Source organism: Scyliorhinus torazame, chromosome 11 (genome assembly GCF_047496885.1).
Source record: "Scyliorhinus torazame isolate Kashiwa2021f chromosome 11, sScyTor2.1, whole genome shotgun sequence".
Taxonomy (NCBI): domain Eukaryota; kingdom Metazoa; phylum Chordata; class Chondrichthyes; order Carcharhiniformes; family Scyliorhinidae; genus Scyliorhinus; species Scyliorhinus torazame.
Window position 1 is genome coordinate 76,492,588 of NC_092717.1, and position 25,700 is coordinate 76,518,287.

Sequence of the window (25,700 nt, forward strand, 5' to 3'; positions counted from 1 at the left end):
TGCTGAAATGAGTAATGGTCTTTCATGCTGTGTAATATTAGCATATGACCATTTTACACATCCATATGAAATTCCTCAAGTCTGCAAATTTTAAGCAGTAACCTATTTTATAAGAGATTAATGCCTCTGTTAACACAGATGGTGTAGGCTTTGGCTCAGTGGTGACATTCTGGGCTGAAGTTTCCAGAATGGATCACAATCCGGACATGGCCTCTGAAACCTGCAAGTGACTGTGGCAGGATTATGGTTGCAGTCTTTCTAAAGGCAGCCAATTAAGAGACTCTCCCACGGAGCCCCATCCAGTTAAAGATGACAGAGGCCTAGGGAAGCTGATGGCTCAGTAGGAAGGCCCCAACAGCCCAAAATGGAGAGCAGGGTGCTACTGAGGCAAGCGGGAGACCATGTGGGTGCCTCAAAATGGAGGCGCTCCGCACTGTGAAGAATTAAAAATTCTGCATGACGCCAGCTGTCACTTCTTCATTGTGAAGGTGTAACACAATGGCGTGTGACTGTGACTATTGTATCTTGACAAGCCTGTGCTGGGATGAGTGATAGGAGGTGTCGATGCATCGCCATTGTCAGGAAGATCCCAGCGACACCACCAGCTTCCCCTCAATTGGTCCATTAATGGGCCTAAATTGCTGTCTCGAAACTGCTGGGTGGATAGCCTCTGCTGTGTTGACTCCACCTCCTGCAAGGTCACTCAGACCAGGAACACGATCGGTGACCACCCCAGTAGACTATTTTCCAACTCTCACCTCCTAGCTTGCCTTGCAGGACCAGAAAAATTAATTTGTTTGAGTCAGAACATTGTAAGTTCAAATTCAACTCTCAAAATATCGTAAAAGTCTGCTTTCAGATGAGGGGCACGATTTAATGGCCTCGTCGCGCCTGACTTGGTGATGTGACCAGGCTGTTTAATCACACGATAGGCCTCTTGTGAGATTCGCGATGCTTGAAACATCTCGCGAAACACCTCACTGAGGCCAAAAACAAAGCAAAGTGCCATTAAATAGAAGGTCTTTCAGCACCGAGAAACACTCCGCTAAAAGTGCCTGAAACGGTGTCCCGTTAAATCGCACCCAAGGTTTTAAATTGAGGCTTCCTCTGCCCCCTCACTTAAATGTGAAAGTTCCCAGTGCAATATCAACAGAAGAGTTGGGGAGTTCCATTGTATCTCGGCAGCACGGTAGCATTGTGGATAGCACAATTGCTTCACAGCTCCAGGGTCCTAGGTTCGAGTCCGGCTTGGGTCACTATCTGTGCGGAGTCTGCTCATCCTCCCCGTGTGTGCGTGGGTTTCCTCCGGGTGCTCCGGTTTCCTCCCACAGTCCAAAGATGTGCAGGTTAGGTGGATTGGTCATGATAAATTGCCCTTAGTGTCCAAAATTGCCTTTAGTGTTAGGTGGGGTTACTGGGTTATGCGGATGGGGTGGAGGTGTTGACCTTGGGTAGGGTGCTCTTTCCAAGAGCCGGTGCAGACTCGATGGGCCGAATGGCCTCCTTCACTGTAAATTCTATGTAAATTCTATGATAATCTCAGTCAATATTTATCCCTTCACCAATAGCACAAAAACAGATTTATCTGGTCATTATTACATTGCAGTTTATGGCATCTTGTGCACAAACTGACTGCTGTGTTTTTTACACTACAGGTGTAACTATAGTTCAAAAATATTTAATTAACTGTGAAGTGCTTTAATATGCCCTGAGGTCAAGAAATGCATTGTATAAATTCCTCTGTATCATACAGTAAAGATTGTGATCTTAACATGCTAACAGATTATGAGCAGCTTTGTAGAGGAGGATGGATTCCAATCCTTTGCAGGAAGACGAGGAGAACTGACCAGGAGAAAGCTTGACTGGAAAGGTCATTGAAGATGGGAAGAGAATTCGAGAGGTGGAAGGGGTTTAGGAAGTGGGGTTGAGAGCAGGGCCAAAACCGCTGAAGGCTTTATCACAAAGGCTGGAATCAGTGAACTGGAGGCTGCTGCAGATTGCAGATGTAGAGCGGAGCAATTTGACCCATGGAGGGATTGGCAAATGAGAATTAGTTATTTAAAATTTGACCTGTTAGGGAGCCTGTTTAGGTCATTAAGTACAGACTGATAGGTTGGCACATCTCAGTGAATGTCAGAATGCAACAGTGGAGCTTGGTTCATTTGAGATGAAGAACAAAGTGTGGTGTTGGGTCCTCTGAGGTACAGCTGAACCCACACGGTTGCGATTGGTACAACGTAGTTTTATTCCAACTTGTTATTTACAGATCTGTCTTGGTACTCAGCACGTGGTGACAGTGTGAGTGTCTTGTTAATCAGATCCTGTACTTGTCCTTGTCTCCAGATGGACTGTCCACCAGGTGTCGTGTTTCTTGTCTTATACTGTCTGCTCTTGTCTGTGATTGGCTGTCGTGTTATGTGTGCTAATTGGTCTGTTGGTCTATCTATCATGATGTGTGTGTTGGAATATCATGACACAAAGGTTCTGACCTAAAAAGGAAGGCATTGGGTACATCCCATCTGATGATGACGGAGGAATGGCACGGGGTCCAGGATTGGGGGAATAGTGGTAGCAGACATGTTCAATGCTGCAGTTGTGGAAATAAGTGGTTCATAATGGTTAATAAATAGGGTGGGATTTAAAGTTCCATTTAAGGCAGGCCAAAATTGAATCTGGGCAAGCAGCCGCGGAGTTGGTTATGTGTGCATGAGTGCCTTGCACAGTAGTTCATCCTGTAAGTGTAAGTTGGTCACTAGTTATATTGAACTACTCAGAATACTTACTCCACAATTGTCACTGACATTTGAGAAACTGTCATTAAAATCCACAGTTTAATTTGCTATGTGAGAATTATAACCCTTATATCTGTAATATGGCAGGCCACTTGCATTGTTTAGCTGTTAAAGATTTGGCAAACCGGTAATGAACGATGAAGCAGGGTGCATCGCACACCACTATATTTAAAGCATTCAAATTAAATTACTTTCCCACTTTTTATATGGAGCTGCTAATTCAAAATGAGTTGAGCTTAGCTTCACCAAATTAATACAGGCACCTTTGTTGGAATTTGTATGTTGCTATAATAATGCTTTTATGTGATTTCTATGTGTAATCTGTCACTGATTTATTATAACGAGACTCAATTATTGTGAAGAAGCACAATTAAACGTGACCTCAGTGTGAGCAACTTGTTTCCTTGGTTATTTCTGCCAGAAGGGAAACAAAACTCTTGTGTTAATTTGTCCTAACTTCACAGATCACATGATATACCTTTGACCTTTTGCTGTTGCAGAGACGAAGAGGCTCTGGAGTCTTCTGTGCCAACTGCCTGACCACAAAGACCTCTCTTTGGCGAAAGAATGCAAACGGTGGATATGTATGCAACGCATGTGGCCTGTACCAGAAACTGCATTCGGTAGGAAGAACCCATTAGTTGTTTGGGAAAATGTTTGCAAAGTTTGTTCAAATTGGCCAGATGTGGCATAGTTCCGTTTGATCAGATCCCACTGTTTTTCTGCAATTAATTCCCTTGAAGGGGTCTTCCCACTATGGGTCACCTGAAAATCAAATGTATTTAATTAAACCACAACTAAAGCTGGGGGATAGAACTCTTGCATGTGTGCATTGTTGCATTTAATTAGTTTGAATGAAAATCAGGAACATTTGTTTGAATGGGAAAAAATTAAAAACACAAACTGAAGTATTTATTGCAGTTAAGTGTTTTGCGACATGTCTTTTAACACTTCTTAGGCCACTTTCAGAGCAGTATTTCCATGGCAGCTGTAACACGGTAGCACAATGGTTAGCACTGCTGCTTAACAGCTCCAGGGTCCCCGGCTTGGGTCACTGTCTGTACGGAATCTGCACATTCTCCCCGTGTCTGCGTGGGTTTACTCCGGTTTCCTCCCACAAGAAGTGCTGTTAGGTGAATTAGATATTCTAAATTCTCCCTTAGTGTACCCGAACAGGTGCCAGAGTGTGGCGACTAGGGGCTTTTCACAGTAACTTCATTGCAGTGTTAATGTAAGCCTACTTGTGACAATAAAGATTATTATTATAGTACGATAAAGATTGTGGATTTAGAGGCAGTCAAAAGTTAGCAATTCTAAGCTTCTGTGATAATAGTACTCATTTTCAATACTTCTGCCCACAAAATAAAGCAATCTGTGAACGTCTCTACATCAGTGTCCATACACAAGATATATGGCAGAGAAAGGGGTAATTTGGTCCAACAACTCCATTGTTGCATTTGTGCTTCATTCAAGCCTCTCAAATATCATTGTCACCCTTTACTCCCTTATCTGTTTAGGGGCTGTTTAGCACAGGGCTAATTCACTGGCTTTGAAAGCAGACCAAGGCAGGCCAGCAGCACGGTTCAATTCCCGTAACAGCCTCCCCGAACAGGCGCCGGAATGTGGCGACTAGGGTCTTTTCACAGTAACTTCATTTGAAGCCTACTTGTGACAATAAGTGATTTTCAAGCGATTTTCATCAGTCATATCTAGTCTGTGCTATACTTCCTGCTTTTGTTATGATCTCCATTCAGACCAATGGCTTTTAAAAATAAATAGAAAGTTCTAGTTAATGGCTGAAAGGATGCCACAGTGAGATTTCATGTACTAAGTCATTTAGTGTAACAAAAAATGTTTCAACATTAACTTTGCAGGAAACATTTAATCATTTAGCATGGCCGAGAAAACACTCTACAAATGTATGTTACACTGTCCTTTAAGGAGTCATTCAGTTCCCCTGGAACTTGTCCAAGTGCTTCTTAGATCCTGAGGGTTTACTTCTCATCACTTTGGGACAAGTGACCATAATTCCATTAGTTTTAAGATAGCTATGGAGAATGATAGGTCTGGCCCAAGAGTTAAAATTCTTAATTGGGGCAAGGCCAATTTTGATGGTATCAGACAGGAACTTGCAGAGGTAGATTGGGGGAGACTATTGGCAGACAAAGGGACGGCTGGTAAATGGGAGGCTTTTAAAAATGTGTTAACCAGGGTGCAGGGTAAGCACATTCCCTTTAGAGTGAAGGGCAAGGCTGGTAGAAGTAGGGAACCCTGGATGACTCGAGATATTGAGACTCTGGTCAAAAAGAAGAAGGAGGCATATGACGTACATAAGCAACTGGGATCAAGTAGATCCCTTGAAGAGTATAGAGATTGTCGAAATAGAGTTAAGAGGGAAATCAGGAGGGCAAAAAGGGGACATGAAATTGCTTTGGCAAATAATGCAAGGGAGAATCCAAAGAGATTCTACAGATACATAAAGGGGAAAAGAGTAACTAGGGACAGAGTAGGGCCTCTTAAGGATCAACAAGGGCATTTATGTGCAGAGCCACAAGAGTTGGGTGAGATCCTGAATGAATATTTCTCATCGGTATTCACGGTGGAGAAAGGCATGGATGTTAGGAAACTAAGGGAAATAAATAGTGATGTCTTGAGAAGTGTGCATATTACAGAGGAGGAGGTGCTGGAAGTCTTAAAGCGCATCAAGGTAGATAAATCCCCGGGACCTGATGAAATGTATCCCAGGATGTTGTGGGAGGCTAGGGAGGAAATTGCGGGTCCCCTAACCGAGATATTTGAATCATCGGCAGCCACAGGTGAGGTGCCTGAAGATTGGAGAGTGGCGAATGTTGTGCCCTTGTTTAAGAAGGGCAGCAGGGAAAAGCCTGGGAACTACAGACCGGTGAGCCTAACGTCTGTAGTAGGTAAGTTGCTAGAAGGTATTCTGAGAGACAGGATCTACAAGCATTTAGAGAGGCAAGGACTGATTCGGGGCAGTCAGCATGGCTTTGTGCGTGGAAAATCATGTCTCACAAATTTGATTGAGTTTTTTGAGGGAGTGACCAAGAAGGTAGATGAGGGTAGTGCAGTAGACGTTGTCTACATGGACTTTAGCAAAGCCTTTGACAAGGTACCGCATGGTAGGTTGTTGCAGAAGGTTAAAGCTCACGGGATCCAGGGTGAGGTTGCCAATTGGATTCAAAATTGGCTGGACGACAGAAGGCAGAGGGTGGTTGTAGAGGGTTGTTTTTCAAACTGGAGGCCTGTGACCAGTGGTGTGCCTCAGGGATCGGTGCTGGGTCCACTGTTATTTGTGATTTATATTAATGATTTGGATGAGAATTTAGGAGGCATGGTTAGTAAGTTTGCAGATGACACCAAGATTGGTGGCATAGTGGATAGTGAAGAAGGTTATCTAGGATTGCAACGGGATCTTGATCAATTAGGCCAGTGGGCCGACGAATGGCAGATGGAGTTTAATTTAGATAAATGTGAGGTGATGCATTTTGGCAGATCGAATCAGGCCAGGACCTACTCAGTTAATGGTATGGCGTTGGGGAGAGTTATAGAACAAAGAGATCTAGGAGTACAGGTTCATAGCTCCTTGAAGGTGGAGTCGCAGGTGGACAGGGTGGTGAAGAAGGCATTCGGCATGCTTGGTTTCATTGGTCAGAACATTGAATATAGGAGTTGGGACGTCTTGTTGAAGTTGTACAAGACATTGGTACGGCCACACTTGGAATACTGTGTGCAGTTCTGGTCACCCTATTATAGAAAGGATATTATTAAACTAGAAAGAGTGCAGAAAAGATTTACTAGGATGTTGCCGGGACTTGATGGTTTGAGTTATAAGGAGAGGCTGGATAGACTGGGACTTTTTTCCCTGGAGCGTAGGAGGCTTAGGGGTGATCTTATAGAGGTCTATAAAATAATGAGGGGCATTGATAAGGTAGATAGTCAACATCTTTTCCCAAAGGTAGGGGAGTCTAAAACTAGAGGACATAGGTTTAAGGTGAGAGGGGAGAGATTCAGAAGGGCCCAGAGGGGCAATTTCTTCACTCAGAGGGTAGTGAGTGTCTGGAATGGGCTGCCAGAGGTAGTAGTAGAAGCGGGTACAATTGTGTCTTTCAAAAAGCATTTAGATGGTTACATGGGTAAGATGGGTATAGAGGGTTATGGGCCAAGTGCGGGCAACTGGGACTAGCTTAATGGTAAAAAACTGGGCGGCATGGACTGGTTGGGCCGAAGGGCCTGTTTCCATGCTGTAAACTTCTATGATTCTATGATTCTATCCTTCCCTTTCCCAGCTTGGAAACTTCAAACTCCAGAACTGTATTTCATGGTGTGTGTTTTCTGGAGACCTTTCCCTCTTCCCAACCTCATAATTGTAACACCTCCCCTTTAAAAAAATAAGAAGTCATCAGCATAGTGATGAGTTTACCTTAACACTATCCAAAATGTAACAACTCATAATACTCTGGACACTTCAAAAACTAATTTACTGCATATAGTAATATAGTACAAGTAATATTCTCCCCTGTGCTGCCACATTTTCCATTACGCTGTCCATCTTGGTGGCATCATGAGTTTCTTAAACTGTATCAACCAATGCAAATAATCTTTAGGAGCTAAAGTCCACTTTATGTTTATTTTTAAAGATTTCCTCTCATGTTGAGAATTTATTTAGCTGCTAATAACTTCACCTTCCAAGGCGCGACATAAGGGGCGCAATTCTCCCATCGGGAGACTAAGTGCCGACGCCGGAGTGAAAACCTGAGTGTTTCACTCCGGCGTCGGAGGCCGTTCCCAGCCCCTTATTCTCCCGGCCCCGGGGGGCTAGGAGCGGCGCTGCGTCATTTACGCGCGCCGGGCATTGGTGCCGCATAAAAGCATCGCCGCGTAAATGACACAGCTGGTGCCGCATAAATGACGTCATCCGCGCATGCGCAGGTTGACCGGCGCCAACCCGCGCATGCGCGGTTGCCATCCTCCCCGCACCCGCCCCTCAAGAAGATGTCTGATGCATCTTGCGGGGCGGCAATCTCCTTCTGAGAGGCCAGCCCGCCGATCGGTGGGCACCGTTCGCGGGCCAGACCCCTTATGAGTCCTTCTCTTCCCCCCCCCCCCACACCCCCCGCCCCCACAGGCCGCCCCCCAGCGTTCCCGCTGGCAGCGACCAGGTGTAGACGGCGCCGGTGGGAACCTGTCATGTTGGGCAGGCCGCTCGGCCCATCCGGGCTGGAGAATCGCCGCTCGCCCGTTACAAACCGCGAGCGGCGATTCTCCGAGCGGCCAGTCCAAGTAATGATTCTCGCCGCGTCAGTTTGGGGGGGGGGTGGCAGAATCGCGTGCGAGTCCCGCCACACCTATTCCGCCCAGTATGTCTCCTTTTTCATGATGTTTAAGGTTCATATTGTTTCCAAGTCCTTGGTTAGACAATTGTAGCCTTAGTCTGGTTTGGTTAGCCTGGCCTAAACAATATTGCTGACTTCTGAGAGTGCCTCTAACTTCTGCATGCTAGCAGATGTAAATGGTAAACCAAGAAGAATTTCTTGGTCAGAATGCTTTTTACCCTCTGGTTTCAATATTTCCTTTTTTTTTACAAAGCAGACATTGTCATCAGTGCTCTGATTTTTAAATTTGGTTATTCTCTTTCAGAGAAGGCTGTTTAAGATTCTCATTTTAGAAAAAAGGTCTCTGTTAGCTAACTGTCCAAGTCATCGTTCTCCTATTTCCACAGAATCCCTACAGCGCAGAAAGAGGCCATTCGGCATATTAAGCCTGCACTGAGCCTCCAAACGCACTCCATACTCACCGCCCTGTCAACATAACCCCACCCTATCCCCTCAACTAAGAGGCAATTTAGCATGGTCAACCCACCTAACCTGCACAGCTTTGGACTGTGGGCGGAAACCCGAGCACCCGAAGGAAACCCAGCAGACACGGGGAGAACATGCAAACTCCACACAGACAGTCACCAAGGCCGGAATCGAACCTGGTGTTGCTAACTTTCCGGTTGGTTCAATTGCTCTGTTTTATTACCTTTGCTCTCGAGTTGCCAGGTATCTTTATGATACCGCCACGAGGTTCAAGTCCAAGTAATGATCAATAACTCAATACACCGATTAGTAAGATTCAAATCAAAGCACATTTATTATACACAGTAATCGCTACTCATGCACAAATTCTACGTCTAAGCTACTTCTACAACTAACAGGCCTATACTTAACTTCGGACTGTCCCACCAGGTCAGGGGAACAAATGGCCTTCCGTTCGTGTTCTGAATCTGCGGGATTCGAAGTTGGTACGGATTGGTAGCTAGGAGCGCCTATCTCATAGCGAGCGTTGAATTAAGACTTCCTTCTTTCGGCGGTCACTGCACCGGTCACGGTCAATGTTGGTTCGTGTTGCTGGGTGACCCGGGCAGGACGAAGAGGTGAAGAGAGCGATTTGAACTTGGGGCTTAACTCATATAGTCCCCAGGGGCTTCCCGCCTTTCGGGGCGGACCCTGTACCTGGTCCCAAGTGATTGGACTTTGTCCCAATTGCTTGGTTCGATTTCTCCAATACTGGAGCGGTTCCCTGATCGATGGGTGGTCTTGAGGTGTTCGTTCACCTGCTTTGTGTTGGCTCCTGCTGGCGCCGGGGAGTCTGGCTTAACACAGAACATAGAACATAGAAAATACAGCACAGAACAGGCCCTTCGGCCCACGATGTTGTGCCGAACCTTTGTCCTAGATTAATCATAGATTATCATTGAATTTACAGTGCAGAAGGAGGCCATTCGGCCCTTTGAGTCTGCACCAGCTCTTGGAAAGAGCACCCTACCGAAACTCAACACCTCCACCCAACACCAAGGGCAATTTGGACATTAAGGGCAATTTATCATTGGCCAATTCACCTAACCCGCACATCTTTGGACTGTGGGAGGAAACCGGAGCACCCGGAGGAAACCCACGCAGACACGGGGAGGACGTGCAGACTCCGCACAGACAATGACCCAAGCCGGAATCGAACCTGGGACCATGGAGTTGTGAAGCAATTGTGCTATACACAATGCTACCGTGCTGCCCTTAAGAACAAATAAATCTACACTATATCATTTTACCGTAATCCATGTACCTATCCAATAGCTGCTTGAAGGTCCCTAATGTTTCCGACTCAACTACTTCCACAGGCAGTGCATTCCATGCCCCCACTACTCTCTGGGTAAAGAACCTACCTCTGATATCCCTCCTATATCTTCCACCTTTCACCTTAAATTTATGTCCCCTTGTAATGGTGTGTTCCACCCGGGGAAAAAGTCTCTGACTATCTACTCTATCTATTCCCCTGATCATCTTATAAACCTCTATCAAGTCGCCCCTCATCCTTCTCCGCTCTAATGAGAAAAGGCCTAGCACCCTCAACCTTTCCTCGTAAAACCTACTCTCCATTCCAGGCAACATCCTGGTAAATCTTCTTTGCACCTTTTCCAGAGCTTCCACATCCTTCCTAAAATGAGGCGACCAGAACTGCACACAGTACTCCAAATGTGGCCTTACCAAAGTTTTGTACAGCTGCATCATCACCTCACGGCTCTTAGTTTTGAGTGTCCCAAATGTTGCTATTGTCCCCGGGGCTTGCTCATTAGTATGTAGATGGCTGCTACATTATTATGCTGATGGTCGCTGGTATCGATGTTGTCTGGCCTTTTGCAGAGTTAAATACACAGTAAACCTGCACCTGCTGGCTTCTGTCTATGTTGGTTGACTGTCCCATCAGCCTTTACCGTTCGCCATTATAAATCGAGAGTTGGCCAATTTAGGTGGCTACACTGGTCCCTGGTGCTGTCCAGTGGTGCTAACCACTGTCCCCTGTGCTAAATTCAGATTACTGAGTACCTTCGCTGCTTAAGGAATCTTGTTGTAATACTTTGATGTTCTGATTAAAAAATCCTGATCTCTCTTTATCAGTTCTTCTGTTTTTCGCCTTCCCAGTGGGAACGAGCTTTATCCAATTCCTTCTGAGAAAGAGGCACAAGCTTCTTGATTTTAAAGTTTTATGTCCCATTCTCAGACTCTAATCTGTCCTCTTCGTTCCACAACAGCATCAGTTATTCACCAAGTAATTTTGGTTGAAAGCACTATCTCTCTTTGTCTATTAGCCTGGAATTCTGCTGCTGGATCCTGTTTTAACACCTGCAGCTTAGTATTGCAGGCAGGTTCAGCTCCTTACCAGTTGGCTCAAAGTCTTTATTGTCAATCTGAAGCTGCAGTATTTTTTCAATTTGAGAAATTTGGACTTTTGATTCCTTGAACGCATCTTTCGACAAAACGATACTTTCTACAGTGGGATTACGGATAGTCCCTGATTTCTTTAGTATACTGTCAGGTTTAATGGATTTACCTACCATCTCTTGAGGTGTCAGCATGCTGTCTCCCACTAGGACAGTCCCTAGCATGAAGTCAATAACAATAGGTAATTTCAACACCACTTCAACAATAACAGCCATTGACAAAGGCACAGTTTAAATTCACTTCCAACAATGGAATGGGTAAACAGCTTCTGTCAATATCCAGTATCAATACACTTTTATCCAGTGAACTCTTGGAGAGAAATTCATGGGCTGGATTCTCTGATCCTGAGGCGCGAACGGAGAATCCGTGGGATTTTCAGGAAAGGAAAATTGGCGCGAAACCCTCATCAATTCCGGTACCAGTGAGGGGCTAGCACTGGCACCGCATGAAACGTCCACAGAACAAGCTTAAAACGGTCGGAGAATGGTCGGGTCCCGGGCCGCGCATGCGCAGGGCTGACGACCTGCACTGGTCGCACCGGCAAACATGGCGCTGGTCCTGCTTGAACTCTAACCTGCCAATCCTGACCCCACAGCCCACCCCCTGTCCACCCTCCACCACTCCCCAAGCCCTGGCAGAAGCCCCCCCCCCCGGCCAGCGGCACAGATCCTGGACGATTGTGGTGACGCTGGATACTGTCCACAGCTAGCACGCCAGGTTCCCGACTGCTGGGACCACACCTGGCCCGCCGCATCGTCGTGAATTCGGCCCATCAGGGGCGGGGCATCGCGGGTGGGCCAGCTGATGACGCGCCAACGGCATTGCAACAGCGCGCGGCGCCTGTCCCGATGACGCCGGTTTGCAGGGGGCGGAGCATGGCGGACCTGCCCCGATTCCAGCTTCAGGACCCATTCCCCATCCGATCGCCAAACCCGATTTCGGCGTCGGGCTATGGATAATCCAGCCCCATGTCTTTTCCGAATAACGACCCTTTGAGCCCACCATGTAAATTTAGCTATTGGCTTAGCTTTCAATTTCCAGCAGCCGACTTTCATATGCCCTGATTTTTAAAATTTGATGAACCATGGACATCACCGGTAGGTCAGCATTTGTTGGTCATCCCTTATTGCCCTTGAGAAATTGGTGGTGAGCATTCTTCTTTAACCGTTGTAGTCCATGTGATGTAAGTACATCCATAGAGCTCTCAGGAAGGCCGTTCCAGAATTGTCATCCAGTGATTGCGAAGGAACGGTGATATAGTTCTAGGTTCAGATGGTGTGTGCCTTGGAGGGGAGCTTGCCCTTGGTGGTATTGCCATGCATCAACTACCCTTGCCCTTCTAGGTGGTAACGGTCACAGGTTTGGAAGGTGCTGGCGAGAAGCCTTGGTGAGTTTTTGCAGTGCATCTTGTAAACGGTACAAATTGCTGCCACTGTTTAGCAATGGTGGAGGGAGTGAATGCTTTATTGGTGGATGGGGTTACCAATCAAGCGGGCTGTTTTGTCCTGTATTTTGTTCAGCTTCTTAAGTATTGTTGGAGCTGCCCTCATCCAGGGAATTGGAGAGTTTTCCACCACACTCCTGACTGAGCCTTGTAGTTGGTGCACAGGTTTTGGGGAATCAGGAAGTGAGTTACCTATTGCAAAATTCCCAACTTCTAACCTGCTCTTGTAGCACAGTAATTTTATGGCTAGTCCAGTTAAGTTTCTGGCCAATGGTAATTCTCAGGACTTTATTAATAATAATAATAATAATAATAATAATAATCGCTTATTATCACAAGTAGAAGTTACTGTGAAAAGCCCCTAGTCGCCACATTCTGGTGCCTGTTCGGGGAGGCTGGTACGGGAATTCAATCCTGCTGCCTTGTTCTGCATTACAAGCCAGCTGTTTAGCCCACTGTGCTAAACCAGCCCCATAATAGTCCGAGGTGCAGTGATAGTAATGTCATCAAACGTAAAGGAGAAAAAGTTGGATTCTCTCATGTTGGTGATGGTAATTTCCTCAAGTGGCACAGTTGTTACTTGTGATGTATCAGCCAATCTTGAATGTTGCTCAGGTCTTGCCACACAAATTCCTTCAGTATCTGAGGAGTCTCAAATGCTGCTGAAAGTTGGGCAATTGTCAGCAACTATCCCCACTTATGAGCTTATGTTAGAGGGAAGATCATTGATGAAACAGCTGAAGATGGTTGGCCGAGGAAACTACCTCTAGGAACTGGTGAAGTGATTTTTTGGATGATCTTCCTCTATACTAAGTGTGACTCCACCCAGTAGAAAGTGATTAATAATAATTGTTTATTGCCACAAGTAGGCTTCAATGAAGTTACTGTGAAAAGCCCCTAGTCGCCACATTCCGGCGCCTGTTCAGGGAGGCTGGTACGGGAATTGAACCCGCGCTGCTGGCCTGGTTCTGCATTACAAGCCAGCTGTTTAGCCCACTGTGCTAAACCAGCCCATTGACTTCAGTATTACCGGTGCTCTTTGATGACGCAGTCAGTCAAGTACTGCATTGATGTCAAGGGTATTCACTCTCCACTCACCGTACGGTAAAAGCAACACATTGTTCTCCTTGAATCATATTTGTTTCCCTCCCTGTCTCTTTCGCTACTTTGAGAAGCATCTGGCGTTTTCCCAGTCGTAATTAGTGTTTTGTTCATCATCAACTCATTTATCTCTCTGGCTTCTCTGCAAACAAAGGTTTGCTGCTTCCTATGTGTTTGTGGAGTAGATCATAACTATCAACCAAAATTGAAGCTTCTCTTATTTTAGAAACTTTATGATCTTCACGCTTGGACCTGATTCTTAAATGAATATTGTGGATATATTTTCCAGTACTAACAACCTTTTCAAGTTTTTGAAATCTTGACCAGGTTTCATTGCCCTATACCATCGATCAAACATCATTCTTTCGCCATCAAATCCCACAATCACTTGATTCTGCCTCTTCCCCAGATTTCTAAATTCTGTCCATAAGCTTCCAGAACAATCTCATAAGCATAAGCACATCATTGAGCCATGGAGGTCTGTGAAGCAGTGTGCCTTAATGACTATCGTCCAGTGGCTCTGACATCCATCATCATGAAGTGCTTCAAAAGGTTAGTCATGGCACGAATCAACTCCAGCCTCCCGGATTGCCTTGATCCACTACAGTTCAGCTACCGCTGCAACAGGTCCACATCAGGCGCCATCTCCATGGCCCTGCACTGTACTCTGGAACACCTAGATAACAAAGACACCTATGTCAGACTCCTATTTATCAACTACAGCTCAGCCTTCGACACCATCATTTCTACAAACTCATCTCCAAACTCCCTGGCCTTGGCCTCGGCTTATCCCTCTGCGACTGGATCCTGAACTTTCTAACCCACAGGCCACAATCAGTAAGGATAGGCAACAACACCTCCTCCACGATCATCCTCAACACCTGTGCCCCACAAGGCTGTGTCCTCAGCCCCCTACTATACTCCTTGTACACCTATGACTGTGTATTCCCCTCCAACTCGATTTTCAAATTTGCTGTAGTGGGTTGGATTTCAAACAATGACGAGACAGAGTACAGGAATGAGATAGAATCTGGTGAACTGGTACGATGACAATAATCTCTCCCTCAATGTTAACAAAACGAAGGAGATTGTCATCGACTTCAGGAAGCGTAGTGGAGAACATGCCCCTGTCTACATCGATGGGAACGAAGTAGAAAGTATCGAGAGCTTCAATTTCTTAGGTGTCCAGATCACCAACAACCTGTCCTGGTCCCCCATGCCGACACTATAGTTAAGAAAGCCTACCAACGACTCTACTTTCTCAGAAGACTAAGGAAATTTGGCATGTCACCTACGATTCTCACCAACTTCTACAGATGCACATAGAAAGCATTCTTTCTGGTTGTATCACAGCTTGAAATGGATCCTGCTCTGCCCAAGACCGCAGGAAATTACAAAAGGTTGTGAATATAGCCCACTTCATCACGCAAACCAGCCTCCCATCCATCGACTCTGTCTACAATTCCCACTTCCTTGGAAAGGCAGCCAGCATAATTAATGGAGAGTGCAGAGCCTTTGGCTTTGATCTTTATGTCGTCATTGTCTACAAGAATAGTGCCAGAAGACTGGAGGATAGCAAATGTTATCCCCTTGTTCAAGAAGGGGAGTAGAGTCAACCCCGGTAACTATAGACCAGTGAGCCTTACTTCTGTTGTGGGCAAAGTCTTCGAAAGGTTTATAAGAGATAGGATTTATAATCATCTAGAAAGGAATAATTTGATTAGGGATAGTCAACACGGTTTTGTGAAGGGTAGGTCGTGCCTCACAAACCTTATTGAGTTCTTTGAGAAGGTGACCAAACAGGTGTACGAGGGTAAAGCAGTTGATGTGGTGTATATGGGTTTCAGTAAAGCGTTTGATAAGTTTCCCCAAGGTAGGCTATTGCAGAAAATACGGAGGCATGGGATTGAGGGTGATTTAGCAGTTTGGATCAGAAATTGGCTAGCTGTAAGAAGACAGAGGGTGGTGGTTGATAGGAAATGTTCAGCCTGGCGTTCAGTTACTCGTGGTGTACCACAGGATCTGTTTTGGGGCCACTGCTGTTTGTCATTTTTGTAAATGACCTGGAGGAGGGCGTAGAAGGATGGGTGAGTAAATTTGCGGCTGACACTAAAGTCGGTGGTGTTGTGGACAGTGCGGAAGGATATTGCAGATTACAGAGGGACATAGATAAGCTGCAGAGCTGGGCTGAGAAGTGGCAAATGGAGTTTAATGCAGAAAAGTGTGAGGTGATTCATTTTGGAAGGAGTAACAGGAATACAGAGTACTAATGGTAAGATTCTTGGTAGTGTGGATGAGCAGAGAGATCTCGGTGTCCGTGCACATAGATCCCTGAAAGGTGCCACCCAGGTTGATAGGATTGTTAAGAAGACGTACGGTGTGTTAGCTTTTATTGGTAGAGGGATTGAGTTTCGGAGCCATGAGGTCATGTTGCAGCTGTGCAAAGCTCTGGTGCGGCCGCATTTGGAATATTGCGTGCAGTTCTGGTCGCCGCATTATAGGAAGGATGTGGAAGCATTGGAAAGGATGCAGAGGAGATTTACCAGGATGTTGCCTGGTATGGAGGGAAGATCTTATGAGGAAAGGCTGAGGGACTTGAGGCTGATTTCATTAGAGAGAATAAGGTTAAGAGGTGACTTAATAGAGGCATACAAGATGATCAGAGGATTAGATAGGGTGGACAGCAAGAGCCTTTTTCCTCAGATGATGATGGCAAGCATGAGGGATGAGGGCACATAGCTTTTAATTGAGGGGAGATAGATATAGGACAGATGTCAGAGGTAGGTTCTTTACTCCGAGAGTAGTAAGGGTGTGGAATACCCTACCTGCAACAGTAGTGGACTCGCCAACATTAAGGGCATTTAAATGGTCATTGGATAAACATATGGATGATAATGGAATTGTGTAGAAAGGTTTTACATTGGTTTCACAGGGCCGAAGAGCCTGTACTGCGCTGTTATGTTCTATGTTAAGGACCCCACGCACCCTGGATATATTCTCCTCCACCTTCGTCCGTCAGGAAAGATACCAAAGTTTGAGGTCACGGACCAACCGACTCAAGAACAGCTTCTTCCCTACTGCCATCAGACTTTTGAATGGAGCTATCTCGTATTAAGTTGATATTTTCTCTACACCTTGCTATAACTACTGTAACATTATATTCTGCAGTCTCTCCTTCCTTCCCTATGTACGGTATGCATTGTTTGTACAGCATGCAAGAAACAATACTTTTCACTGTATACTAATGCATGTGACAATAAATCAAATCAAAAGTCTACAACACAGAAAAGACTCTTCGGCCCATCGTATCTGCACCATCTGCAAATGTTCAGCTTAAAGGGTTGCCCCCTGTTCAATAATAGAAGCCTATGCAGTTCAAATTTCTTGGCTTTCCTTTCTCTTTGTAGTTCAGTGTTCCGTTTGTTTTGCTCTTGAAAACTCTTTGGGTGCAATTTAACGGAAATGAAGCAGAGTCTCGTGTCGAGCACGTTTGACTGGGTGTTTCCCAGCACCGGTAGTGCCGAGAATGACCCCACTATTGAATGGGACTGTGCTTCATTCAGGGCCCCGCTGACACCGCACTCAGTCCCAGTTCCTGCACTAACGAGCTCCGGAATACAGTAGCCTCCCAGACGCACTGAATATTTCCAGCTTTCTCTGTTTTTGTTTCAGATTCCAGTATCTACAGTATTTTGCTATTTTTAAAAAAAAATTCGTTCATGGGATGTGGGCATTGTTGGCTTGGCCAGCATAAGAATCAACCATATTGCTGTGGGTCTGGAGTCACTTGTAGGCCAGACCAGGTAAAGATGACAGATTTCCTTCCCTAAAGGAGATCAATGGGTTTTTACGACAATCAGCAATAGATTCATGGAATTCAGTAGACTTTTAATTCCAGATTTTTATTCCACCATCTTCCCTGATGGGGTTAGAACCCAGGCCCCCAGAACAGTACTCTGGGTCTCTGGATTACTACACCTGTGACAATACCACTATGACACTGCCTCCCCTACATTTATATACTTAAGTGATGGGTGGTACAAAAATTGATTCTAAACCATCTTGTTGTGAGACACATGTTCCACTTGGGCTGGCTACTACATCAGTCTTTTCTATTTTATTTAACTTTTGGCACTTACATTTCACAATGTATTGTCTGCAGCTGGAAAAATAACTTGACAATAGCAGTGGTCACCATTAATGTCTAAGAATTTTGTGCCCAGTTGTTAGCAATTGAGTAGAGGGAAGAATGGCAGTAGTTGACATTCGGAGTGAGATTTTATTAGCCTGTAAGGGAACACTTTATTTATTTTTAAAAATAAATTTAGAGTACCCAATTCATTTTTCCAAATGAGGGGCAATTTAACGTGGCCAATCCATCTAACTTACATATTTTTGGGTTGTGGGGGCGAAACCCACGCAAACACTGGGAGAATGTGCAAACTCCACACGGACAGTGACCCAGAGCCGGGATCGAACCTGGGACCTCGGCGCCTGAGGCAACAGGGCTAACCCGCCAAGGAACACTTTATGTGACAGTTTTGCTATTGGCTGTAATATTGAACGTAAGTCAAAGATGACAAAAGCCACTCAGCCTACCAAAGCACATTCCGCCAATGTTCTAACTCCGCGTTAAGCAATGAAATGCTTTTTCAAGCCCCATAATATTTGTGACCTTGCAATTCAGGGTGCTGAAAAGAATGGGGAGTGTGTACATTGTGGAGGCAAAACCCAGCTCTTTTAGTATTTTAACCTGTGAAAAAAATTCAAAACTGTTGGTGAGGTGGGGTGGGGGAGGGAGTGTCGGTGGACTGGGAGTAACGTGTGCATGTCTCCTTCGTACAATGCCCACTAAAGGGGATGCAAGGTGCAATTCCTGGGCACCTAGGTATTCATTCAGTGTGCCTTTATATGGAAGTTTACCAGCTGAAAGCAGCCGTGAGCCCAGTCAGGCACTTGGGAAGGCCCCAAACCTGTACTGAAAGGAGGCAGTCAATCCCAGAGGCGATCAATTACCTCCTCCTTTTGGCTGCTGAGATATGAATACAGAACCTTTTCTTCGACAATATGTCAAGGATGTTGTCCTCTCTCTCAGGAGAGTGGCATGGTGCTGCTCCATTTCCCCGCACTGCTATTGGAACGAGCACGTCTGTACCCTTATTGTTTTTTTAGAAAATATTTTATTGAAGCATTTGTAATTTTCACAGTTTAGCACATTAACATTTCTTAAACACACGCAAAACACCTAAATGAACAAAAAACAGAAAACAACGTCCCCTACTACCCCCGCCCTATTCCTTAATTACCCGTATACTAAGTTCCCTGTCCTTATCTAACACTGCCATGCTTCCTGTTTTCCTCCCCCCACCCCCCTTACTGCTGGCATTCAATTTTCCTTGTAGAAATCGATGAGCGGCTGCCACCTCCGGGCGAACCCCTGAGTTGATCCTCTCAAGGCGAACTTGATTTTTTTTCCAGGCTGAGAAACCCTGCCATACCGCTGACCCACACTCCTGCCTTCGGGGGCTCTGAGTTCCTCCATCCCAGCAAAATCCGTCTCTGTGCCACCAGGGAGGAAAAGGCCAGGACCCCCCCCCCCCGTTGCCCTCCGGATCTTCCGATACCCCAAATATTGCCACCTCTGGACACGGAATTACCCTCCCTTCCTGGGCTTCTGACATAACGTCCGCAAATCCCTGCCAGAATCCCCTCAATTTCGGACATGCCCAAAACATGTGTACATGGGTAACTGGGCTATCTCCACACCGCCCACATCTGTCCTCCACCTCCTCAAAGAACCTGCTCATCCGGGCTGCTGTCATGTGGGCCCTGTGGACCACCTTGAACTGGATCAAGCTAAGTCTGGCACCCGACGAGGGTGAATTGACTCTCTTCAAGGCTATGTCCCACAGTTCAATTTCCAGCTCTCCTCCAAGCTCCTTTTCCCACTTCCTCTTCACCCCTCTGATAGGGGTCCCTTCCCACTCCATCGCATCCTTGTATATCTCCGAAACCCTCCCTTCTCCAACCCCTGTTTTTGACATCACCTTATCCTGTAGACCCCTCAGGGGCAGGTAAGGCAAGCTTGAAACCTGTCTCCGTGCAAAGTCCCGTACCTGAAGGTACCAGAACCTGTACCCACCCAGCAACTCAAACTCCTCTTCTAGTGCCTCCAAGGTCGGAAAGCCCCCTTGAATGAATAGGCCCCCAAATCACTCAATCCCAGCCCACTGCCATCTCTTAAAGCCCCCATCCAGCCCCCCCGGGACAAACCGGTGGTTGTCACAAATCGATGACCACACTGACGCCCCCTCCAATCTCATGGGCTGCCTCCATTGCCCCCAAACCCTCAGGGCTGCCATCACCACAGAGCTTGTTGAGTACCGAGCGGCGAGAACGTCAGTAAAGCCTCCAAACTCGTACCCTTGCAGGATGCTGCTTCCACTCGCTCCCAAACCGACCACTCCCCACTCCCTGACCATCGCTATGTTGGCCGCCCAGTAATAGTTAATACAGCTCGGGAGGGGGGGGGGTGGCAAGCCTCCCTCTCCACGACCCCGTTCCAGGAGTGCCTTCTTTACTCTCGGGGTTTTACCCGCCCACACAAAACCCGATATCACCGCGTTCATTTTCCTGAAAAAAGCCTTTGGGACAAAAATCGAAAGACATTGAAAAAAGAAGAGCAGTCTTGGAAGGACCATCATCTTCACCGCCTGGACCCTCCCCGTTAGCAGGAGCATGTCCCATCTGCGGAAGTCCCTTTTCATTTGATCGATCAATTTGCCCAGATTTAACTTATGAAGTTGCCCGCAGTCCTTGGCCACTTGAATCCCCAGATACCTAAAACTCCTCTCAGTCACTTTAAAAGGCAACTCCTTCAGGCTCCTTTCCTGCCCCCGTGCCTGGATCACGAACATCTCGCTCTTTCCCATATTTAACTTGTAATCTGAAAATCGCCCAAATTCTCCTAGTATTTCCATGATTTTGCCCCCCCCAAACCAGGTCTGTGACAAAGAGCAGCAAGCCGTCTGCATAGAGAGAGACCCTGTGCTCCACCCCCCCTTCACTATCCCCCGCCAGGCATTCGATGATCTAAGGGCCATTGCTAAGGGCTCTATGGCCAGGACAAACAGTAATGGGGAGAGCGGGCATCCCTGCCTCGTCCCCCTACAGAGACTAAAATATTCTGACCGGACTCGGTTGGTTCTTACATTTGCCACCGCAGTCTGATATAACAGCCGGACCCAATCCACAAATCCCTGCCCGAACCCAAACCTGCCTAAAATATCCCAGAGGTACTTACACTCCACCCGGTCGAAAGTCTTCTCCGCGTCCATGGCTACTGCCTCCTCAACATCGCGCCCCTCCGCTGGCATCATTATAACATTAAGAAACCGTCTAATGTTGGACGTCAGGTGCCTGCCCTTCACAAATCCCGTCTGATCCTCCCCGATTACCTCCGGGACACAATCCTCTATTTGGGTGGCCAAGATCTTTGCCAGCAATTTAGCATCCACATTCTAAAGGGAAATTTGCCTGTACGATCCACAGCTCTCCGTGTCCTTGTCTCACTTCAGGATGAGAGACATTGATGCCTGTGATAGCATTGGGGGAAGCACTCCCAACTCCTTGGACTCGTTCAAAGCCTTGACCAGAAGGGGCCCCAGTAGCTCAGAAAACATTTTATAAAATTCCACTGGGAATCCATCAGGTCCCGGGGCCTTACTCGATTGTATCACCCCCAATCCATCTATCACCACCCCGAGCCCAATTGGGACCCTCAGGACTTCCACCAGCTCCTCATCTACCTTCGGAAACTTTAGCTCCATAAACTCCCGCAGTTCTTTCACCATTGCTGATACCTTCCCTGACCTAGAACTCGAGATCTAGGACAGGATTAAAGTCACTCGCCATAAACAACCGGTGCGAGTCAAGGTCCGGGATCTTTCCCAGCACCTTCCTGACAAACGCGACATCAACCCAGTTTGGGCATATATATTTACCAACACCACTGCCATTCCCTCCAGTTTCCCGCTAACCATAATAAATCTGCCTCCGAGGTCTGCCTCTATCTTCCCTACCTCAAATGCTATCCTTTTATTAATCAGGATGGCCACCCCCTTTGTTTTAAAGTCCTGTCCAAAATAGAATACCTGTCCAACCCGTCCCTTCTTCAGTCTAACTTGGTCTCCCAGCTTCAAGTGTGACCTCTGTACCCTTATAACCACATTCTGTCCACCCTGATGATAATGATTGAGTTCCCAAAATTTGTGACCAGGTTTACATTGCTGGGTGTCCAATTTTGCCACAATTTCATTGACATAGAAAGCCTCCTAGAATTCCAGGATCTAGACATTTCTCGCCCTTTTCATAAAGTGGTTTCTTTTGACATCTGTGCTTAATTCTTTCATTATTTTGTACTTTGAGCATTAGTCCTTTGATCCTGCTTTAATTGGTGCTGGTTTTGATTAAAGGAATTGTGCTTTTAAAATTTTAACCAATTGATATGCCCCACCTTTGGGTTTGTTTCATGTCAAATTTTATGAAATAGCTCCGGTTTCAGCCTATAAATTTTAATCTAGTGTCAGCGATAGAGGGACAGTGTCTAGCCACAGTGAAATCATTATGCTGCTTGATCAGCCAGTCAGATTAAAGGATGCTTACAGACTGTAAAGCTGGAAGTAAAAAGATTAGATTATCATTACACTTTTAAAACTTTTACAGAAAACTTAATAAAGATTGGAGCATGCACATGGGGTTAAGGAAGAAGTTGAAATGTCATAGATACAGTTCAAAAAATTATTATTATTTTAACAATCATGGAATTTTTTAATGAAATTGTAAAGGAATGATGCTCAATTACTGTGAATTTCATTTTTCAGGGCGAGAGAGGCTGTTAATTTGTAATTATGGCACATTATCGGTTTAAAAACTCACTTGTGTTGCAAGGTGTAACATTTTGAGAATAGTTCTTAAAAAGTGAAGGTTACTGTCAAATGGTTGGTCTTCCAAGACTGTAACAGCACATCCTGTGGAGGAGCAGAGTATCTCTGACAGCAACTTCCAAATTTCCACATTTAGTTATGTATGTGTGGACACTACGGGGTGTAAGATTCCATTATTGACACAGTGGAAGTCCTGCAACTGTGTAATATTAGGAGTGCCCTCAAAGGGTGGTATGGTGGTGCAGTGGTTAGCACTGCTGCCTCACAGCACCGAGGACCAGGATTTGATCTCAGCCCCGGGTCTCTGTCCGTGTGGAGTTTGCACATTCTCCCCACGTCTGCATGGGTCTCACCCCCACAGCCCAAAGATGTGCAGGGTAGGTGGATTGGCCACGCTAAATTGTCCCTTAATTGGGAAAAAAGGAGTGTCCTCACGTATATCAGCACAGGAAGATTATGTTGAAACATTTATATCACTGCTTATTTGCCATAATGCATCTATTTTGCTTGCTTCTCTATGATCAATCTTTCTCCCTTTTCTTCAAATTTATCCTTGCCTTTATTTCCCCTCTTCTTTTTCTCCTTTTTTCTCCTTCTCTTCTGTTAAGGCATGCGACCAATCTACCCAAAGCAATTCTAAGTAAATTCAGTTTTTCCTCCGGGCAACTACCAGAACTCTCATTGGCATTTCAGTGTTGTTCTCAGGAAGAATTGTTGAAACACTGAGACACTTTTAATAACTAAGCCTTCGTGGATGTTATTGCCAAATTTCCATTGCAGTGAAATGTTTATACTGTATTTTGTGACCTTGTTTCTGATTAAACGACCTATATGTTAATCCTTATGTTAAACATGAGGGGATAGATTGTGGTGTCATGTAATAAGAATATAAGAACTAGGAATGGGCAATTCAGCCCCTTGAACCCACTCCACCATTCAATACAATCATGACTGATCTCCTCTCAGCCTCAACTCCACTTTCTTGCCCATTCTCCATAACCCTTCAACCCATTACTAATTAACAATCTGACTCTTTGAGATAAGTCATTTCTTCTTATCTCTGTTTTAAATTTGCCACCCCTTATCCTTAAACTATGATCTCTCGTTCTAGATTGACCCACAAGAGGAAGTGTCTGCACTACATCTATTGTGTCAATCCCTTTTAGCATCTTGTATACCTCCATTTGATCTCCTCTCATTCTTTTAAACTCGAGAGAGTATAGGCCTAAACTGTGCAATCTCTTATCATAAGACAAATCCCTCATCTCTGGAATCAATCTAGTGATCCTCCTCTGAACTGCCTCTAATGCAACTACATACTCCTCAAAAAGGGGACCAAAGTTGTACACCATACTCGAGGTGCGGTTTCACCAATGCCTTGTCCAGTTGTAGCAATGCTTCCCTACTTTTATTCTCTATTCCTTTAGCTATAAATGCCAGAATTCCATTTGCCTTCTTTATTACCTGCTGTACTTATATACTAGTTTTCTTGATTCATGCACGAGGACACCCAGATCCCTCCGCACCGAAGTATTCTGATCATAAGTTGCCTTTCCATCCATGTTAAACTCCAACTGCTAAATTTTGGCTCACTCACCTAACCTATCAGTTGTAAATTTCTTGTTTCCTCATTGCAATTCTCTATCCTACCTATTTTAGTGTCATCTGCAAATTTTTCCAAAATCTATCCCTACATCCAAGTCATTAATATATATTGTAAATAGTTGGGGCCCCGAGGACCGAACCATGTGGCACCGCACTAATTACATCCTGCCAACCAGAAAAAGACCCACTTATCTCGATTCTCTGCCTTCTGTCGCTAGTCTTTAGCCAGTCTTCTACCCATACTAATAAATTGCCCTAATCCCGTGTGGTCTTACCTTGTGTACTAATAAATTACCCTAATCCCGTGTGTCTTACCTTATGTATTAACCTTTTGTGTGGCACCTTATCAAACGTCTTCGGGAAGTCCAGTTGTACTACATTTACAGGATCCCTATTATCCACTTGGCTTGTTACATCTTCGAAGAACTCTAGCAAATTAGTTAAACACTATTTACCCTTCATAAAACCATGCTGACTCTGATGGAATGCATTTTGACTTTCTAAATGATTACTTCCTTAATAATGGGTCCTAACAATTTCCCAATGACAAATGTTAAACTAACTGGTCTATAGTTTCCTACTTTCTACCTCCCTGCCTTTTTGAATGGGGGCTTTATATTCGCATTTTCCCACCCACTGGAACCTTTCCCGCATCCAGGGAATTTTGGAAGATTATAACCAATGGATCTACTCTCTCTGCTGCCACTTCCTTTAAGACCCTTCCTTCAATCCCAATAGTTTGTTTTGTTCTTTTTATTTTTTGATGATGATTGATTTATAAGCGATCACTGTGTATGTAACAATCACAAAGAAAGTTGAAAAGAAAAATCTGGGCTTATCTGTTTGAAATTTTGTCACATAAGAACTAGGAGCAGGAGTAGGCCACCTGGCCCCTCGAGGCTGCTCTGCCATTCAATGAGATCATGGCTGATCTTTTTAGGACTCAGCTGCACTTTCCGGCCAGAACACCATAACCTTTATTCCCTTTATTCTTCAAAAAACTATCTATCTTTATCTTAAAAACATTTGATGAAGGAGCCTCAACTGCTTCATTGGGCAAGGAATTCCATAGATTCACAACCCTTTGGGTGAAGAAGTTCCTCCCAAGCTCAGTCCTAAATCTACTTCCCCTTATTTTGAGGCTATGCCCCCTAGTTCTGCTTTCACCCGTCAGTGTAAACATCCTGCCCGCATCTATCCTATCTATTCCCTTCATAATTTTAGATGTTTCTATAAGATCCCCCCGCATCCTTCTAAATTCCAATGAGTACAGTCCCAGTCTACTCAACCTCTCCTCGTAATCCAACCCCTTCAGCTCTGGGATTAACCTAGTGAATCTCCTCTGCACACCCTCCAGCGCCAGTACGTCCTTTCTCAGGTAAGGAGACCAAAACTGAACACACTACTCCAGGTGTGGCCTCACTAACACCTTATACAATTGCAGCATAACCTCCCTAGTCTTAAACTCCATCCCTTTAGCAATGAAGGACAAAACTTCATTTGCCTTCTTAATCACCTGTTGCACCTGTAAACC

At 45.4% G+C, this 25,700-nt stretch overlaps 1 protein-coding gene across 9 annotated transcripts in view; it reads left to right on the forward strand.

Annotated features, from left to right (window-relative positions):
* trps1 (trichorhinophalangeal syndrome I) overlaps positions 1 to 25,700 on the forward strand; it is a 290,663-nt gene that overhangs the window by 253,001 nt on the left and 11,962 nt on the right. For all 9 annotated transcript variants that reach the window (XM_072467423.1, XM_072467425.1, XM_072467427.1 and 6 more), the window contains one exon: positions 3,293 to 3,415. In XM_072467423.1, the coding sequence (XP_072323524.1) occupies positions 3,293 to 3,415 (123 nt within the window). The remainder of the gene's footprint in view (positions 1 to 3,292; positions 3,416 to 25,700) is intronic.